General features: G+C 37.8%; 2 protein-coding genes across 2 annotated transcripts in view; one reads left to right on the forward strand and one right to left on the reverse strand.

The window, feature by feature from the left end:
* The window catches only part of plekhg6 (pleckstrin homology domain containing, family G (with RhoGef domain) member 6), a 34684-nt gene extending 18172 nt beyond the window's left edge, over window positions 1-16512 (forward strand). Inside the window, exons 4-17 of the mRNA XM_032518609.1 lie at window positions 714-839; window positions 1141-1278; window positions 1920-2015; window positions 2150-2200; window positions 2475-2624; window positions 3714-3824; window positions 5319-5468; window positions 5922-6056; window positions 6147-6266; window positions 6378-6510; window positions 6596-6711; window positions 7298-8793; window positions 10387-11058; window positions 16502-16512. Coding sequence (XP_032374500.1) covers window positions 714-839; window positions 1141-1278; window positions 1920-2015; window positions 2150-2200; window positions 2475-2624; window positions 3714-3824; window positions 5319-5468; window positions 5922-6056; window positions 6147-6266; window positions 6378-6510; window positions 6596-6711; window positions 7298-8793; window positions 10387-10564 — 3000 coding nt within the window. The 3' untranslated portion in view covers window positions 10565-11058; window positions 16502-16512. The remainder of the gene's footprint in view (window positions 1-713; window positions 840-1140; window positions 1279-1919; window positions 2016-2149; window positions 2201-2474; window positions 2625-3713; window positions 3825-5318; window positions 5469-5921; window positions 6057-6146; window positions 6267-6377; window positions 6511-6595; window positions 6712-7297; window positions 8794-10386; window positions 11059-16501) is intronic.
* On the reverse strand, window positions 11026-13977 carry lag3 (lymphocyte activating 3). The gene is made up of 8 exons (XM_032518731.1): window positions 13744-13977; window positions 13518-13638; window positions 13104-13324; window positions 12564-12824; window positions 12134-12451; window positions 11798-12049; window positions 11541-11662; window positions 11026-11250 (listed from the first exon to the last, which is right to left on the reverse strand). Exons 1-8 carry the CDS (start codon window positions 13790-13792, stop codon window positions 11161-11163), a joined length of 1434 nt encoding a protein of 477 aa, XP_032374622.1. The 5' UTR covers window positions 13793-13977; the 3' UTR covers window positions 11026-11160.
* Window positions 16513-19707: the final 3195 nt, after the last annotated feature.

Raw genomic sequence — 19707 nt, forward strand, 5'->3', positions numbered from 1 at the left:
GACATACATGAAACACAAATCATGGGGACAGAAGCATAGCTTAGGAGGAGGGTCCCTCCCCTGAGGCAACATGGCATCCGTGGGCCTCTTCCCGTGATCCCCTAAAGGTTAAAGGAGTGAGCTTGTGACCATAAGGTCACCGGTTCAATCCCCAGACCGTCAGGATAAAATCTGGGTGGGGAATGTGAAAGAACAGCTCTTGCTTACTCATTACCACCACTGAGTTGCCCTTGAGCAAGGCCCTTAACCCCAACTGCTCAGTGGCCAGTAGATCTGACTGTGATTGTATTGGCCAGCTTCCAGGTATGAATGTGTAACTGTGTTAACGTGATAGGTCGTCGTTGCAAATGAGGATTTGTTCTCAATCGACATACCTGGATAAACAAAGGTTAAAACAAAACAAAGGTTGTGGGTGGTGATGGCACAGTGGATGTGACACTCCAAGATCAATTCCCACTGCGATACATCAACCAATGTGACCCTAAGCAAGACACTTAACCCATAGTTGCTCTAAAGGCGTACAGCCCCTGACATACATTGCAATTGTAAGTCGGTTTGGATAAAAGCGTCAGCTAAATGACATGTAATGTAATGTGATCTCTTGATCACTTTCTTCTTTATCTTATGCATTTTTTTATCATCTTAGAAATGTGATTGATTCTCTAGTACTTACATGGATCGCACAACCTGAAAATAGTATTTTCCCTCTTCAGAGGCGGACCAAGCAGAAGGTTGTGACTGACTTTGCAACAGTGACTAAGGGATCATCTGCAGGAGCCAAACCCAGAGGTGCACTGAGACAGGTCCTGTTCAGCCAGGGCGTGTCTGAGAAGTCTGAGGTATTATGTTATTCCCTGCACTACATGCTGACAGTGACATGCTGAGAAACAGACACAGACATACTCTTACCATGTCCGCCCACACCAACAACCCAAAAAACTGCAGCACAACTTGTTCTACTCTGTTGGCACCTTTTATAATGAAATGTCTGACCGCAAGTATTCACAGTAACGGTTCTAAGAAATTACTGAGTCATTATAACATCAAAGCTTCCTCTTTATTCTCCCTGACTTATATGTTTTTTCTTTGTATCCTTCTACCTTCTTATTTTTGTCCTCACTGTCTTGAACAACCCATCAGGAGCGAGGTCAGCTGGAGATGTTAAAGCAGGGTCTGGGGGCCTACGCTTTACCGGCCAATCTAAAGTGGAGGTGGAAGGAGGAAAGTCAAGGAACAACCCTGGAAAAGAACTGGACCAATATAGTGCACTCTCATTCAGTACGAGCCCTTAAAGGATAAATCAACAATAATTTGTTTCTTCTCTTACTGTCAACAAATCCCATGATAAGGACCTAACCCAATAATGAATTGGTCCTACTATCAACTAGTTTAATTCTCTGTACCACACAGCGCCGTTGTTCTGCAAAGCTATGAAAAAAACATAGATGAGCCATTGGGCAACAAGTTTTTCAGTTACCATAAACACAGGCACTGTAGTTTATTTTGAGTCAGTCCCACAAACATTATCCTGCTGCTGTAAATACTCACAAAAGTACCATATCCGCAGCTGACCCCCTAATCCAACAAAAGCACTATAAAACACCTGTTTCAGTAACGTTTATTACAACTTGCAGTTCCCAGCAGTTGTAGGAATTTGTTTTGTATTTTTTGTTAAATACAAAAGTCAATTTTGAGGACCTATTTTTAAAGATTTACAACAAGCTTAGAAAGTGGTAAGAATTAAGAGATTTACTTTGTTATTTTCAGTGGATTTGTTGACAATGAGAAAAATGTATCCTTCAAATGCTTCTGCTCTTACCGTAAAATACCTGCTCAGTGTACATTTTAAACCATCCTTAAATATCTGTAATATTCATCTAATCTTCTATTTACTCTCTCCATCTTGTTTTAATGATCAGACGATGTCTAAGATGCAGAGACACCAACAGGAGGCGCTGTGGGAGTTTGTCCACACTGAGCTCACCTACATCAACAAGCTCATTGTCATCAAAGATGTAACGTGTCATTCTTTACCAGCTGTCAAAGTCTCATTTAAATACTAATAATATGTATTAGTATGTACAGTATGTGATAGCTGAAAAGGGATTTTCTACAGGATGTTTAACAAAGCTGTATCTGCTTCATACAGTTGGTTATTGCCGCTCTAGTCAACCTGCACCAGCATGGATTTCTCCTGGAGGTCAGTCAGTCTGCAGAGCATGTAGCCTCATCTCAAATGGAAACACACAAATACTTAATCTGCAGTCCTATTTTCCACTGATCTGCATACTTCTGACATACATTGACTGGCATAACAAGAACATCCGCTAAGGCTGACACAGAATACAACACACAAGTGGAAAATGTAGCACAACAGCAGATTTCCATCGAGAAGACGGAAAATATCACAAAGCAGGGGAGTTAAGTTTTAACACTATGCTTTTCTATTTTGTCTTGACTTCCTCCTGTGACAGGTGACCCCTGAGCTGCTTTTCTCCAACCTTCCCTCCATCCTAACAGCACACCAGCTGTTCTGGCAGGAGGTGATTTATCCCATGTTACACGAAGTCCGGAGAACAGGCAATCCCTTTGACCCCATGATGTTAGAGGCCGGTTGCCTGCAGGTATGAACTCATTGTCTGCAAGATACATTACAAACACATTCAGAGATGTGTTTCTGTGTCTTATTGCTACACTTACTCAAGTACATTTACTTACACACAGTATTTTGTTGAAGTAATTTACTTAAATTTCAATTTTCCGTTATACATTTCAGGGAGGGAAATATTGTACTTTTTACTCCATTACATTTATCTGACAGTTAAAGTTACCTGTTTTTTTGCAAGAAGCTATATTTGTGCATGTAAATTATGTTTCCCACCTGCTTTTATAATATTTTTAAAAAGCTTCAACTTAACCAGCTACAAAATTATGCTTGTCACAATTTACAGGATCAGAAATAATAATCCAATTGTGTACTATGTAATATATAGACATTCTACTGCCTAATGAGCACTCTTGTAGTACATTTGGCTTATAACAGTTACGTACTCTTGTTTTTCCCCGAATTCTCTTTTGATTTGATTTGATTGAAGAGAAAGAGCGAATAAACACAAAAAACAAAATCACCAACTTAAAAACACGAGGGAAAAAGAAAGAAAATTAGTCAAGGTGGGACTTATAAAAAGATAAATAAAATATTACACACACTACGAGTTGTGTTTGATGCATAACAAAGTCTGGTAAAATATTTGCTATGTAAAGATATAATGGAGTGAAGACATCCTGAACAGAGGATGAATTCACCCTCCGTCTGTGTGTGTTGTAATCTTAACTTCTCTGTTCCTTGTTTTGATAACCAGTCGGCTGCACACACACACGAGTGCATTAAGTGTCAGTATCTGAAACAGATTTTTTTTTTACTGAATATTGAGTACAGCCCTGTTAACGGACAATTCAGGCACAAAATGAACCTCGGGGTTAATAACACATGGGTACAGAGTCGACCGTTCTCTGGAATTTGTTTTTATGCTAGTCGAATGTGACCAGTTTTAGCGCAACCCCATGTGTTGTTAACACCCATGTTCATGTTGCGCCGGAATTGTCCTTTAAGCACAATTTTTTATTTTAAAGTAGGACTTTTACTTGTAATGTCACTTTTCAATAAAAAATCTTTACATTGCCATTAATCCTCCTTTTCTGTTTGTCCCCAGTTCCACAAGCGCTTCTTTTCATATAAGAATTACTGTTGGGAGGAGGAAAACAATCTGGAGTTCACACGCCGGCACATCGAGAGCAACCCACATTTCCTCACTTACGTTCAGGTGCAGTAAGCCACAGACATGCACACCATGCACACCATGCAAACAAACATGTTCATGTGAGGATTTAAGCTTACACACAAATACGCACCCACACAAACCCCATTATTACCATTAAGTGGACTTGTATGGAATTTGATGTAATGACTAAATGTACTGTTATTAATGGTGACGCTGTGTGTGGTTTAGGATGTTTTCATAAACTCGTGGGTAACCTGTTATAACCGCCTACTGAAAGGCAACCACTTGTCACACCAACATTTTTGACAAAATGATTCAGACTCAACAGCACCTTAAAGCTGCAGAGGGTAGAAAGCAAAAGAAATGCAAGGATTTTAAGTAGTGTGAGACTTTCTCCTGCAGCTAGACCCTCCCCTCTCTGTCGCACGGGCAATGCATTTTCATAGAAACGCTCTTTGAAATAACCTGTGATTTGCCAAAGTCTACCAACTAAAGCCTGAACAGAGCCAAGAGGAGGTGCAGAACTCTAGTTTTCTCTTAGACCACTCCACTTACAACATGTTGTATAAGATAGTTATAGAATTTGTGCCCAACAATGCCAGAAATAAAGTGACTACCACAGCTTTTAAGAATGTATTGTTGTGCAAGGCATTCAGTCAAGTCAAGTCAAGTCAAGTCAAGTCAACTTTATTGTCAATTATGCAATATGTGCCAGACATACAGAGCAATTGAAAATACGTTACTCTCTTACCCACGGTAAAATAAGGACAAGTACAACAATTATAATATAAAAGATAAGAAATATATACAAATAAAGATAAAAAGATAAGTAATATGAACAAATTAGATAAAGAAAAGACAAAAAGTTGTAATTTCGATAGCATGTTGATAGAGAGGGACCCTAACAGTGCTATCTAATGTACTACTGTAAATGTGTATATTCACACTAGCTCTTTCACTTATGTCATAGCATCACACTTGTCAACTTGAGTGGGAGGTGATATTTTAGTTAAAGAGACATTTTACCAGGAAATGGTAGTTGGTGGGCGTGAAAGGGTCTGCTCATCCAATTCAAACAAAACAAAAACAACTTAGCCCTTGTGGAAGTGTTGTTTTTGTTTTTGTAGATATGGTTTTATTTGTCAAGGCTTCAGTCTTTTACCAGCACTCCAAAACTATGGTGGGAAATATAAAATAACCCAGTAAAAGACCTCCCTGTGAATTCATTGGGATGTTCTACTAAAAATGATTAAAACTCTCTGCAGTAAGGGTTGAGGATTAAATAGCACAACTGGTACATTGTTTATGTAAAGATAAGTTAATATTGAATTTGAAGAAAAATGTAACTATCCAAGCTGCTGTGGCTAGATACTATTTAGCTTACTGCAGGATGCTGTTGGGAATTCAGTTGGGTAAACCTAACCTTTAAATTCAGGCTTTTAAAATACTATTTAATTTATGGTTTCAAGCCACTATGTAATAAAACTAGTTTTAATCAGAAGCACTGAAGTGAGGTGATGTTTTTGTTCTATCCAGTGGGTGGAGACTCACCCTCTGTGTGAGCGGATGCGGCTCGGGGACATGCAGGCCAAACCCCATCAAAGGATCACAAAGTACCCTCTGCTGCTCAAGGCAATACTGAAAACTACCCAGGATCCTCATGCACAGCACACACTCAGAGGCATGGTAGGAAGATTTTTGAATTGTGAACATCTGTTAACATGTGCACAAAGGCTTGTTTTCATTTCTGTTACAGTGGCTGCAACTCCTTTAATATCAGAGTTTACCCCACATCAGTACGGCAAGAACTTCTAGGCATAGTACAAAAAGCAAGGAACATTGTCCCTTGTTTTAAGTGAAATGGAAAACAAGCTACACTTTTTTCACTATGTATTACTTTAGGTGCAGTGTAGAACAGAGAAATGTAGTTTATACAAATAAAAATCAGAAATCTGCATAGATTTTATAAACCCAAGTTGGGTAACATTTTCTCAAGTGACAAGTAAATATTTTCCTGCCTGAATTAAGGGATGAAATAGGAACTTTTGAATCGCCAAAGCTGTTCAATTCAGCGCAACTTACTTGTTTTCTGCAGAATAACAAAACTCCCTCTAACCAGTGTGTCTTGCTCTTCTCCAGTTATCCAGTGTAAACTGTTTTTTGGAGAGCATTAATGACTACTTGAAGCTAAAAGATGAGGAACTTGCTCTCACCATCTCTGCTCAGAGGGTGGAGGGATACGAGGTGGAGGGATTAAATGAAGACATTGACAAGGTAAAATATGATTGTTTTACTTTTCTTAACAATACTGAGCTTTTTCCAAAGTAAACTAATATGGGCTTTAATATGTTTTTCTACTAACAGCATGTCCGCATGATCTGCCAGTTTGACCTAACATGCCCCATCAGCGGAGTAGGTCCACAAGTTGTTCGAAAGCTGCTGCTGGAGGAAAACTTGAAGATTCGGGGGAGAAAAGACAGCAAAGTGAGCATCAGTTACTATATATTTAATTCAGTCTCTTAAAAGCATCATTACCATTATCATGTCATTACTTTTGTGACTTTTTCATGTTTCCTCGCACATGGTATAATGCAGCTGGAGGTGGTGGCTCTACTTTTCTCAGATGTGCTTCTAATGACCAAAGTCCAGAAGAAAGGAGAGCGGCTGAAGGTAGTTCGACCTCCTCTGGCCCTCGACAGAACATATTGCATAGCACTGAAAGATGGCTGTGAGTAACTTTCTAATGGTCAAGATACAAGACAGCTGGATTAAATATATTATAGATCCCATAATTATCCCTCCTCCTTTCTCAGGTTCCTTTGTTCTTGTGGAGGTAGGTGAGCTTCGGAGTGCTATGAATGTCTACATATTTGCAGCCAGCACATCAGAGAGCTGCTCCACATGGGTCTCCACCATCAACCAGGCAAAGGTAAAAACGAACGATAGTAGCTCACATTTCTTAACAAACTTTTTGAAATGATAGTCTACTTTAACTTGTAATGTTGCCATTGTAGCAGTGTGGCTGGATGCCAAAGTTGGGCGACTGTCTGTCACTTGTCTGTCAATTTGGTCCAGACTAAACTATGTCAGCAACTACTGGATGAATAGCCATTAAATTGTGTGCCGACATTCACGGTCCCCAGAGGATGGACACTTCTGACTTTGGCAAAGTCGTGACTTTCCCTCCAGTGCCATGAACTTGTCAACATTTCAATCTTATACTTGCCCACATACACATACCTGCAAAACTAATACTATTTACATCATCCTTAGCTGTAGCCTATTTTGTGTTTAGTGCTCATTAGCAAATGTTAGCATGTTAACATGCTAAGCTACAATGATGAATATGGTAAACATTAAACCTGCTAAACATCAGCATGTTAACCTTGTCATTCTAAGAATGTTAGCATTTAGCTCAAAGCACAAAAAACAGCCTCACAGAGTGACTAGCATGGCTGTACACACAAAATTGCAAATAACACAATAAGTAATTTATTTGATCCTTACGTTTTCAGGAAAAACTGAGAAATCTGAGACAGACAGAGAGCAACAGACAACTGGAAAACTGCAAAATCCAGCAGTTTGAGGCCAAACCTATCACAGAAGCCAAGAAGGATGAAATGGAGAGAGAAGAACCACCTCTTACTCAATCAAGACAAGAGAAATTTGTGGATGAACTTAGAGAGGAATTTATTATCCCCCGATCAATAAATGGGATGTTGGCGTATAAAGAAGCAGAGGAACAACCTCTAGGTGATGTGGCCAATAACAATGCTGACGTATCTTTTTTTCAACCCCGTCAGCCCATCAACAATGGCTCTAAATTTGTGAAGAAGGGCTTTGCTGTTCAGCAACAAAGAGTCAAAGGATATGAATGGATAGAAATGGAAGTGAGAGAAGACAAAGTTGGGATCCACACAGAAGATGAAGATAGAATGGCTGAATCTCTGATGAGAACAGGAAAGCAAAGCTTGATCTGGAACCACAAAGTGCACTCTGCCCCTAATCTGGATCATTTCACTCACAGTATTGAAGTTGATCCATCAAGATACAACACAACTGGACCACATGCTTTCTTATATCCAGATGTTGACTACCCAACAGATGAACATAGTATTTTACAACCTCCTCACGAACCAGCAATATCCAGGGAGGGGCCTGAGGTTTTTAGACTACCAGGAGAAGGAGACATATCAACAAAGAGAGACTCTGATTCCCAATCTGTTAACCAGGACTCCAGGAGAATTTCCTACATTCAGTCTGAACACGTGGAGACTTCTCCAGAGATTTGGGGTTGCTCCAAAATTCTGAGGTCACCGGGGTTACGAAGGAGGAGGCCAGTCAGTAATCTTCAGGGCTCCTCTTATCAGACGTCTAGGCAGTTCTTCCATGGTTCAGAACAGGCTTGGTCCGATTCAAACAACTCCTCTCTCCCCAACTCAAACAGTGACCTGAAGAGAAACTCTCTTCCTCCTGGCTCAATTTCACACCGGGTGCTAAAGCTGGGCTCCCTGAAGCCATGGAACATGCATGATAGAGTCTCTCCAGATCCCCAAACGTTGTCTGAATCTGAGCTTTCTGATCTTAACTTCTGTGAGAGAGTGAAAACCCAAAGGAGTGCCTCCATTCCTAACATTATCATCAAAGGAAGCCATGGACTTTGTGAGGGTTCAAGTAGTCTGTACACATTACCTCAAGGAGATGATGTACCTTTCCCCATCTCAAGGCATAATCCAGTTGGACACCACTCGCCTCTGGAGGGTCTTTTGGAAAGAGCCAAAGAGAGAGATGGATTCAAAAGAGAGAGAAATTTAAAAATGGCCAATTTAAAGTCAAGGTATCCTCCACCTTCACCCTCGTTTTCCACCACACCATCTCCACCGCCCAGTGATGGAGACAAAGACACAGACTTGGAGGAGGAGGTGGAGCTGATGAGACACAGAGCCCTCACCGTGAGTAAAGGATGGAAGGAGCAGCTGGTGGATGGATATGAAGATGACAAGAAGAACAGGTTAGTTTGACCTAGTGCCCTTTACTTTAACATTTTTCAATTTTTTGACTGATTAACGTGTATGGATTTAATTCCAAATAAATACATTTATGATTTGGTTGCCCATGCACAGTAAAAAACTAAAGTAAACTAAACAACTTAGACCAGCTACAACAAATGGCATGAGCAACATACTCCCATTACAAAACTAACATTTCCAAGAAAGCAGTGGAGTAGTTCAGGAGCCCACCAAACAATGAATACAAAGTCAATTTATCAAACAAGTAATGGAAATACTGTAAGACCAATGAAATAGGCATTACATTGGGAACTTTGGGAACTCAAAAAAGCCTCCAGGAATACAGAAAACAGGCAAATATAAAGTAATTCATTAAATTGACATGTGACTGATGAGTGGCATCATTTCTTTCCCAATTAGAGTATGGCTTTAGCAGTCTCAATCTTTGTGCCTCAGAACAGGCAAATATCGAATTAGCAGAGAATGTAGAGCCCTGAAAGTCACAGTTCTGCTTGCAGTACATCCACTTTGTAATAGTCATAGTTTTAGAAACATACAACATCAAAATATTTGTAATATTACAATATAATAGGTCGTACCCATCTACAGAGCAACAGCCCTGATGCTTGTGTTAATTCATTGTCTTACTTAAGGACACTTTAGCAGGGTGGATGCTTTCTGACAAGAGCCCAGGTCCTCTGTTTAGAGGAATTCCACCTTGCTGCTTTATTACTATCACTATCAATTTGGATGTTCTTTAATTTACATAGATAGTTTAAAAAGTTTCCATTTACGGCCTTAAGTGCAGATCTTTTCCTTGGCATCCCACGACAGATGGTTTACTTCTCTGGCTTCAAACCACAGTCACAGTTTCAATGCATGTCCTCTTAATACTTTACTCAATGTTAGTTGCATGTAATTGCATTCTCCTTAATTAGGAAATTTATTTTCACACTGTCAAATCTGTACTAATGAAATCAGTTGTCAGTGTTGAGTAGGTTGGTAATGTTCTGTGAGAATGGAAACATAAAATTACCCTGCATTTTTCATGTTTCTAACTACTAACCACTGTGTGCTAAGGTCTAAATTAACACGTTGAATATTTAATAAAACATTTGCTAAAACGTTTTTTAATCATTTAAATTGTGGATTGCTCACATCAGAAACTCCCCAGGACGCTAAACCAATCTGCTTGCTATGCTAAATTTTGAATTTTTATTTCCTTACTTTCTACTAATTCAATAATTACAATACACAATATATTTATATGATCATTATTTAAGCTCTATGTCTATTTTAATAATATAAAGATTACATCCTTGTGCATTTTTAATGCATTATGTATAAATTTGCATGTCAGTACTTCTTTTAGGTATTTTATCCTTGTCAAATGAGCGGGCTTCTTAGACAGCAATAAGTTTATGCTTTAATAATAAAATCACAATGCATTATCCAGTTTGAGGCAGAGTAGCAACTCTTGAAGGAAGATTATACCTGAGCACATACAGTATTCAGTAGTAGAGAAAGTACATGCACACAACATGTTATAAAATAATTAATTTTGACCTTCTATTTCCATCTTTCACCTTCTTTAGTGACTTTTCAGATGGAGTAAATGTGGATTGGTCTGGTTGGTGCTTTGATGATGATGAAGTCATGGATCATTTACAACCTGGAGGCGAAGGGTTTATGGAGAGCATCAGCCGATCATTGTCCTTCTTGGGTATCCACGGACATTCAGAGCAAGAAGAAGGAGAATATAGTCAGGTGTAGCCCTGAAGCTGCACCTCAGAGCCTTGTAGTCACTACAAAACTAGACAAATAACCGACATCATGCAAACTCAAAATTCAGTCTGTGAATGTGAACTACTCTGAGAAAAATTAACAATAACAGTTTAATTAAATTAATCTGTAATGAATGCAAAAATAATGCAATTCTTTGGAATAATACATAAACATGTGGTCAGTGTTTTTGTAAATATATGATAGAACTTTTTTTAAATGTATATAGTATTTATATCAGTGATAATTTTCCCTCTCATTGATCTGCGAGTTTCAGATTATATTTAATGTAACAAATAAACAAGCTTCATTTCTGTTAAATGTACTTTATTTGTGAAACATTTTATTCTTTATATAAACAACTCTTCACCTACAGTAGAATAATTTTAAAAACAGATACATCTCAAATAGGATAATACACATTTTAAATTCAACAACAACACTGCTACATTGTCTGCTCTGAAAATACTCTATTTACAAAAATTGTTCTCCCAACATGTTACATGCATAAAGAAGATAGATCTTACTCCAATTTAGCACTGTGAGATCTTTTCTGCATTCCTTCTGCATTTTGCTTTAATGTGTCTTTACTTTTTCACTCGGTTCCTCTCCTCCCGCTCATTGGAGACAGTATGAACAATGGTCTCCAGCGCAGGGTACTGAAAGATCCTTTTCCTCTGAGAAAAAAAAAAATCCAAATTGATTTAATTTTGTTGGATGTATGATTGTGCACATATACAGTACGTATCACAATTTCAAAAGCATTACATATTTTGTATTAATTTTTTAAAACACATTTTCCATGTAAAATCAAGGTCATTTCTTTCCAGCGAACTTCATGCAAAGGATTTTCTGGAATCAAGTGACTTGTCTCAAAACAAAGACATAATTTCAAGATTTTGCATCTTTCAAGGAAAAATACTATATTTATAAGACGTCTGGAAAGTGCTGTCAATAAGCTCTTTACCCTTTGGTGGTTCTTGTACATCTGAGCCAAAATCAGCAGCAGAACAAGGAGGAGAAAGCTAAGACCAACCACAGCAGCGGTGTTATGTGAGCCACCAGAAGACTTTTGTCCGCTCAGATGACCTGTGAAGGAAAAACAACATGAAAACAGTCAGATAAAGGCACAATATGACATTTTGCATGGGCATCAATCCAATATGTTGGTATATTTTGAGTATATTTATTTCATACATCATAAACAGAAAAAAATCTACTTACTCATTAGTTGAATGTGGTATGTTACATTTCCCAAAATGCCCTCTTTCCCATAGAAACGACATGTCCATTCACCCTGGTTCTCCTCGGATGCCTTGCTTATACTCAGGGTCTTTCCCTTCTGGATGGACCTAACTGACTGGGTGCCATTGAGGTCATAGATCACATGAACCCACTCATAGTTGGTGACTTTGCTTGTGTCGGTCAGTTGGCAGGTCAGTGTCACAGAGCCTGTTTTCTTTGACAGGATATCAACTGAGAGAAAAAAACAAGACATTTAAATGTGTGGATGGTAAAAAAAAAGATACTCAAGCTTAAACTGAATACATGTTAACATACTTTTGGCAACAACAAGCTGCATATTTCGAGTCAACCGTTGTCCTTCAATGGTGCCAGAGCATCTGTACCTGCCCTCATCCTCAAACCCAACTTCTTTCAAAGTGGCAGATTTATCAAAGGGTCGCTGAGAGAATGGAGAGGATTGAGAGAAAGAGGCAGGAAGGCGACTGGGACCAGGTTCAAAAAGAAACTCAGGTTTCAGTTTCTCCCAGACTAGACTAGAGGGGATCAAGCCAGGGGAGAACACACACGGGAGTGTGACTGTAGATGCCAAGGCAGCATACACTTGAGTATTGTCTTTAGATGGGTGGATGATTCCTGTGAGAGAAAGGGAGTGAAAGAGCAGAGGTTAAGAGAAAAACACAAACCAAACAGCTTTATTTATTGAGATAATACAGTTTTCTACATCTCTTTAAGTATTAAATCTTACCCTTCACAGTCAGGGCTGCCGAAGCTCGCCCCTCTTTGCCCTTGTAGTCCACAACACAGGTCCAGTTTCCTGCCAATCTTGCTGTCGCCTTTTCCCTCACAATACTTTTAGTGGTATCTTTGTTTGATGCATTTTCAGTCTGAGGCTCAAATGGGCTGTTGTTCAACGTCCAATGCACAGAGGCTCCATAAGGCCAAGGGGTCACGTTGCAGCTAATCGAAACATCGTTCCCCCATACGGAAACCGATGAAGAGACGGACACTGTAAAAGATACAGGTGAGGATGAGATTGTAAAGATATATTGCAGCTAATTTCAGAAACAGATGTAAAGAGTCGTGAGTGTGTAATATCTAAATTTGATATTCTATAATGATTTTTTTTGTCATCAGTAATTGATGGAATTATTGCATGCTCAATCTTAGCTTGTCAATACCTATATAGGTTGTTATGGAGTTGTTGGGATGCTGTAAAGAAATCCACCATTTAAATTCAGGCAGTCAAAACATCTGTGGTTCTTAAGGCTTCATGTATGTTTCTTACCTTCAATGATTCTTAGTATGACCACGTTCACAGCGAAATCGCCTCCATGTTCCACCCTGCAGAAGTAAATTCCTCCATCCTCCCCCATCACGTTATTGATTTGCAGGTTGAAATTTCCACTCTCAAACTGGCCGTGGGGGGATTGTACGCGGTGGCTGCCTTTTGATGACCAGCTAGAGCCCCAGTACTGCAGACCGCTCTTTTGCTTTCTCCAAACAGTGCTGTGGATGGAAACGTGCCACATACAATCAAGAGTCACCAGCATGTAGATACAAGTTTGAAGTTGAAGGAGGTATGGTAAGAATGGTGGTGGAGAATTGAGGGATTTGTGGGTGTTTGGACTTGGATAGATATAGCATGGAGGGGAAAAAGATGTAAATGAGCAGAGGCAGCAAACAGAAAGACAAGTCTTACCCTTTGTTGGCTTTACTCCACACAATTGAGGGGATAAAGCGGGATGAAGGGTTACATTTACAGGGTAGTTCAGCCTGAGAGCCTGCTTCAGCAAACACCTCCGTTTCCTCACATTGAGCCCCTGGGGAAGAAACACGAAAACAATCAGTTCAGAAATAAATGTAGAAATAACCTGATTAAGATTTTATCACCCAAAGTTACAAACATTATGGTACATTTTTTTTACCTGGCATTAGAAAGGTAATCAGCCCAAAGATGAAATACTCCAACAGCATCTTTCTGTTTTTATACTTGTTTTTCTAAAATGTTTAAAGAAATTACATTTAAATTTCAATCTCTTTTCCCCGCTTGAACCTCTCCCTGCTCTGTTTTGTTACTTCCTATAGTCCTTCGTTGCTTGACGTGCTCTCTGATGTTTTTTTGTGAAATGGGTCGATGAGGTAGGTATATATAAACTCGTGGGTGCTGATAGGGGGAGTGTTTGGTAGTTCCTCTGCTGTTCATGTGACTTCAGCGACAAGCCAGGCTTTGATGCGGTCTGTCTTTGTCAGCCTGGAAACTGTGAGACAGAGATGTAAACAGGGAGACCCACTTCCTCCCACGGATTCTCTCTACTTAATTCTGTTCCGTCCTTCACACCACGTAAATTGTTTAACAATTTGTAACATTACTCAGTTTGCAAGCCAACGCTTACACAAGACAAAAGCACAGTATAAGACCGTGTAGCATCTAAAGTTAGACATACTGTATTTGTACTTCAAAACAGTTACTTTTTGGAGATGCTTCTTCACCAAATGAGTTTTAAGCTGCTTTACAATAATTCTCCATATGGCAGTGAATGTTACTTGTTTACAAATCACTTCAGGAATAATCATTCACGGAAGCTCCACTTGCTTTGAAATCGAAATGGCAAAACTGCAAAAGCCAAACCACCATTTCGCTCATCCTCCGTCACTGCCAGTCACTTGCGTTTGTAACCACTGGTAAACTCACAGCTCTCATCAAAACTCATCATCATTATCATCATTATCATCATCATCATCATCATCATCAGTATGATGAGAACAAGGTCATTTAGGAGCATGGCATGTGTTCTTGTGGATGTTCATGAAAGTGAATCATCACCTCCATTCTCGCTTCTTTGTTTTCCTTTTCGTCAATTCTTATATTGTTGCTGCAGTAGAAACAGGCCTACACTGCCAGTCAATTTTTTGTTTGATAGACTAGGTGTTAACACATCATTGCATTTAATTGCAACATTCCATTGTAAGTATTTTAAGATTGATGTTAATAGAGAAATGTTTGTTTTACAACTGGTGCTAGCCCTGTTTGTGTTTTCAATATGTATTGTCATAATTAATAACTCTCATTTGGCATTTATAGGCAGTGCATTAAGATTTAATAAATAATTTACAACACATGTATGTAGTTGCGTGCAAATATCAATGTGTTTATCAACAACTATAACTCTTCCTGTGGATAATGGTGGAGGCAGGTATACAGTATAAAGAGACAATTAAGGACAATGTTAAACAAAGTCTGTCTATCTATCTATCTATCAATCTATCTATCTATCTATCTATCTATCTATTTTTAATACTCAGGACTTTTGATACACCAATGACTATATTATTGTCATAATGTGTAAACAAACCCCTTATCTTCCTTACTATTTTATATGTGTACAGTATATAGTTGCCCCCTCTCTTTTTTCTTCTTCTGCACTTATATTTCATATTTTTACATTACGTGTTGACATTGTGAAGGGGGTGCACAATCTCGTTGCACAGGCACTGCACTTGTGCATAACGACAATAAAGGAATTCTATTCTACCTATCTATCTATCTATTTATAAATATTTGGGTTGTGACACAGGACTCCCTTTAAGTAAAAAAAGGTACAATTATAAAAACCAAAATGACATTGACATTGACAGCTCATATTTCACTTGATTTTGCATTTAAAAATTAAATTTGTAGAAAAGTTAACAAACTCTAATTTAAAAAGGAACACCTTTGTATAAGCACAACTAGATAGATACATAGAAAGACACATAAAGGGATAGACTGCCAAACAGATGGAAAGAGACACCTGAGAATGTGTGGGTGAAACAAGAGAACTGCTTTTCTACATTTTGTGGAGACACCATGCAAAAGCCATGTGACTGCTGGGTGAGTGAAACTGTAAGTCTTAAATCTTTTTCATCTCATCCCAGAACTTCCTCATCATGCCAAACAAATTAAATTCAGTGTCAGCGTCATTTATTTTGGCTGTGGCTTTGTCACACAAAAAAATACCCAGTTCAAACTGTATCTGTGAAGCTTAGTGTTGTGTGTGTGTGTCACTCATTGTGAGGTGGTCTTTCCCACAGCAGACATTTATCACCTACACTGTATCTGAATATGAAGTGGAGGTAATGTGAAGGAAAATGCCCCTCCTGTGGAAACAATTGAGCTTTTAGCTTGAGGTAATGTAGATGATTATGTTAATAGGATGAGTTGGAAAATAGTCAAATCAGATTGCTTCTGTAGAATTTCAGCATATGAGTAGTTTGTTCCTGCTTCAAGCTCTCATATTGTATTACAACTGCTCTTGCCACAGACGCAATCTTTAGTTTTGTAATGTTGAGAAAACCAAGGCTTCAGCCGTCTTGACTTATTGTGAACACTTCTGTGGTTTAATTTCAATAACTGATATGATTATATCACGTATGTGTAGGTGATGAAATACAATGTTCCACTGAGTTTTACTGGCAGAGGAAGCAGAGCATAGATTAGAAAAATGCTGCCCTGCTCAGAAATCTTTCAAAATGTGTTAAGTCAACATTATGTTCAGCGCTGTGAAGTTGAAGATGGAAACATGACTGTGTATCTATGATGCATGTGGATCCAAAGTATATCAGCAACAGGTTTTTGCAAATGTAAAAGGAAGTCAAAAATCCACATGGTCTTGTAGCATTATTTGAATTCAGATTAAATTAAAGGTGCAGACAAACACAGTACAATTACAGTAAGGCAGAACCTCCTCTATGCACAGGCTACTGCAGTATTGTTTTGTTAGAGTTGAATGGAATCACACTCACTGATGCCTTAGTTAAAACAAAAATAAGACAAAGATCTGTTTTGCTACACTTGTTTCTTTGAAAATGACAAAGTATTCCACCCAGTGCTTGTTAAAAGTAAGACTGAAAGTATCAGTCTGTGTGTGTGTGTGTGTGTGTGTGTGTGTGTGTGTGTGTGTGTGTGTGTGTGTGGTGTGTGTGTGTGTGTGTGTGTGTGGTGTGTGTGTGTGTGTGTGTGTGCGCGTGTGTGCGTGTGTGCGTATGTGTGTGTGTGTGTGCGTGTGCGTGCGTGCGTGTATTTGAGTATGTATGTATGAAGTGAAAGAAATAATAAAAGCCTGGAGGTCTGTAAATGATCATGTTTTCATCCCAGCCAAAGGTTTAACAGCTAATCTCACTAATTAAAACTGATCAGAAAGATATTATTTCTTGCTGGAATCAAACCCCGCAAACTTTAGGGTCTCCAACTGAAAAATACATGGTAACCACTCTAAATGTGAAGATAAAAAATACCCAATTGTACTACATGTTTATAAAATGTATCCAAGATTTTCACTGTCTAAGCTGGGATGACTTATTTTCTGTTTTCCTCCCTTTCATAGATTTGCATCAAAACAATGCATGTTAAATTATGAAATGTGATCATTTGAACAGCAGCCATGACTGAAATCCACTTATTTGGATGAGCTTATATTATCAATATATACAGGAAAGTCTTGCCCCAATGTTTTACAGATAACCCAAGATCAAAGTCATCAACAATTTTGTGTACAGTATTTTAAATGTCACATAATAATGCATGATGCATGCTTTGTGTTAAGGTACTTGTCATTCTCCAGGCATGAGACTGGAATAAAATAATGGTATAGACTAATTTGTTTTTCATTTCAGTCCTTTAAACAGACACAACATTTATGATGCAGAATAAATGTTATAAGCATTATGCATGTCATGTTTAGGTTAGTGTAAAAAGTTATAATAGTAATAAGATGGTATGTCATAAAAAGTTGTAAAAAATGCTGTTATACGATTTCATGCAAATGCTGCCATAAAAGTTTAAAAAGTCATAGTATAGTACATGAGGTAAAAGTCATTGTACCGTATCTCATTAAAGTTTAAAAGTAAAAGTATGTTGTGAAAATCTCATTAAAAGTGATAAAAAGTCATAACATAGCATGTCGAAAAAGGTCATAGTATTTAGTGGGTCAAAAAGAAGTGATAAAAAAGTAATAGTATAGAATTTTGAAAAGTTGATAAAAAAAAGTCATACTATAGCATTTTGAAAAAGTGAGAAACAAGTGATAGCATAGTTTACCAAAAAAGTCGTAATGAAGCACTTTGAAAAAAGACATAGTACTGCATGTCAAAAAAGTCATATAGCATGTTGAAAAAAGTGATGACAGTATGGTATGGTATGGTATTTTGAAAAAAAATTGATAAGAAAAAGTCATAGTATAGTATGTCAAAAAAGTCCTAGTATAGCATGTCAACAAAAAGCATAGTATATAAAAAAAGTAATAAAAAAGTCATGGTGTAATATGTCGAAGAAAATGAAAAAAGGAAAAACCACATCCAACCATCACAAACACTCCTGTGTGGTTCATCTTAGACGGGTTAGAACCCACATCTCCTGAGTGTCAGTCAGCATCATTCCCCACTGGACCATCTACAAAGATAAGAAGAAAGAAACATCACCTTTATCAACCAACAGAGAAATGTTTGTCATTTCCCTTACGCTGCCCCTTTAAACCTCTACAACAGGCAAAGGATCCATCGACGTTTGACAGCTCTGTAGGTAGAGAAAGGGTTAAGTCTAAAGGTTGGGGTTCAAATCTCAAATTTTCCATTTGTTTTTCTGTTTATTAAAGGATTTTCCTATTGTGAAAGCATATGCCTTTAATACACTATGTCATGAAGACAAAAAAGGCTTAGTATAGTGTGTCAAAAACAGTCTTAAAAAGTAATAGTATGTCGTGAAAATCTCATAAAAAGTAATAAAAAAGTCATAGCATAGAATTTCAAAAACGTCATAGTATATAGTATGTTGAAAAAAACTGATAAAAAAGTCACAGAACAGCATGTCGAAAAAAAGTCATACTATAGCATTTTGAAAAAAACACTAATAAAAAAGTCATAGCATGGTTTGCAAAAAAAATCACAGTATAATATATGAAAAAAATACATAGTGAAGCACTTTGAAAAATGTCCTGGTATTGTATGGCAAAAAAGTCCTGGTATAGGATTTTGAAAAAAGTAAAAAAAAGTCCTAGTATATAGTATGTCGAAAAAAAGTGATAAAAAAGTACTTGTATAGCATTTCAAAAAAATGATAAAAAAGTAATAGTATAGCATGTCGAAAAAGTGATTTAAAAAAAATCATAGCGTAGTATGTGAAAAAATTCCCAGCATAGTATGTCAAAAAAGTCATAGTATAGTATATTGAAAAAGTCATTATGAAGCACTTTGAAAAAAGACATAGTATTGCATGTCAAAAAAGTCACAGTATAGTATTTTTTAAAAAAGTGAAAAAAGTCCTAGTATAGAATGTCATAAATAGTCCTAGTATATAGTATGTCGAAAAAAGTAATAAAAAAGTGATACAAAAAGAATAGTATAGCATGTTGAAAAGTGTTTGAAAAGTCATAGTATAGTACATCAAAAAAGTCATAAAAATCCTGCTTCAGTATGTCCAAAAATGCATAGTATGGTAAGTCAAAAAATTTCATACTATAGTATGTCGTAAAAAAGTCACAGTGTAGTCTGTCAAAAAAGTCAGTAATATCAGAGGTGTGACATAGATGAAATCAATGTTGGAAATATGCAAGGTGAAATCAATGTTGGAAACTTGCAAGTTGAAATGCAAATGAAACCACATCCATCCATCACAAACACTCCTGTGTGGCATCTCCTAGATGTCACTCAGCATCATTCCCCACTGGACCATCTCCGAGAATTAGAAGAAAGAAACATCACCTTCATCAACCAGCAAAGAAATGTTTGTCTTTTCCCTTACTTTGCTTATTAAAACCTCTACAACACACAAATGATTCATCAACATCTTTCAGTTCTGTTGGTAGAGACAGGGTGTCACAGCCTGAAGGTTATAGGTTCAAACCACAGTTTTGCCA

Source organism: Etheostoma spectabile, chromosome 6, assembly GCF_008692095.1.
Source record: "Etheostoma spectabile isolate EspeVRDwgs_2016 chromosome 6, UIUC_Espe_1.0, whole genome shotgun sequence".
In the NCBI taxonomy this organism is placed as follows: domain Eukaryota; kingdom Metazoa; phylum Chordata; class Actinopteri; order Perciformes; family Percidae; genus Etheostoma; species Etheostoma spectabile.

Bases quoted from the DNA above. Each gene is read 5' to 3' on its own strand.
- lag3 (XM_032518731.1), bottom strand. From the start codon at position 13,792: ATGCTGTTGGAGTATTTCATCTTTGGGCTGATTACCTTTCTAATGCCA. The intron at 12,452-12,563 runs GTAAGATTTAAT...TTTCTCTCACAG, and splicing joins GGCAGCCCTGACTGTGAAGG to GAATCATCCACCCATCTAAA. The intron at 12,050-12,133 runs GTATGTTAACAT...TTTTTCTCTCAG, and splicing joins GCAGCTTGTTGTTGCCAAAA to TTGATATCCTGTCAAAGAAA.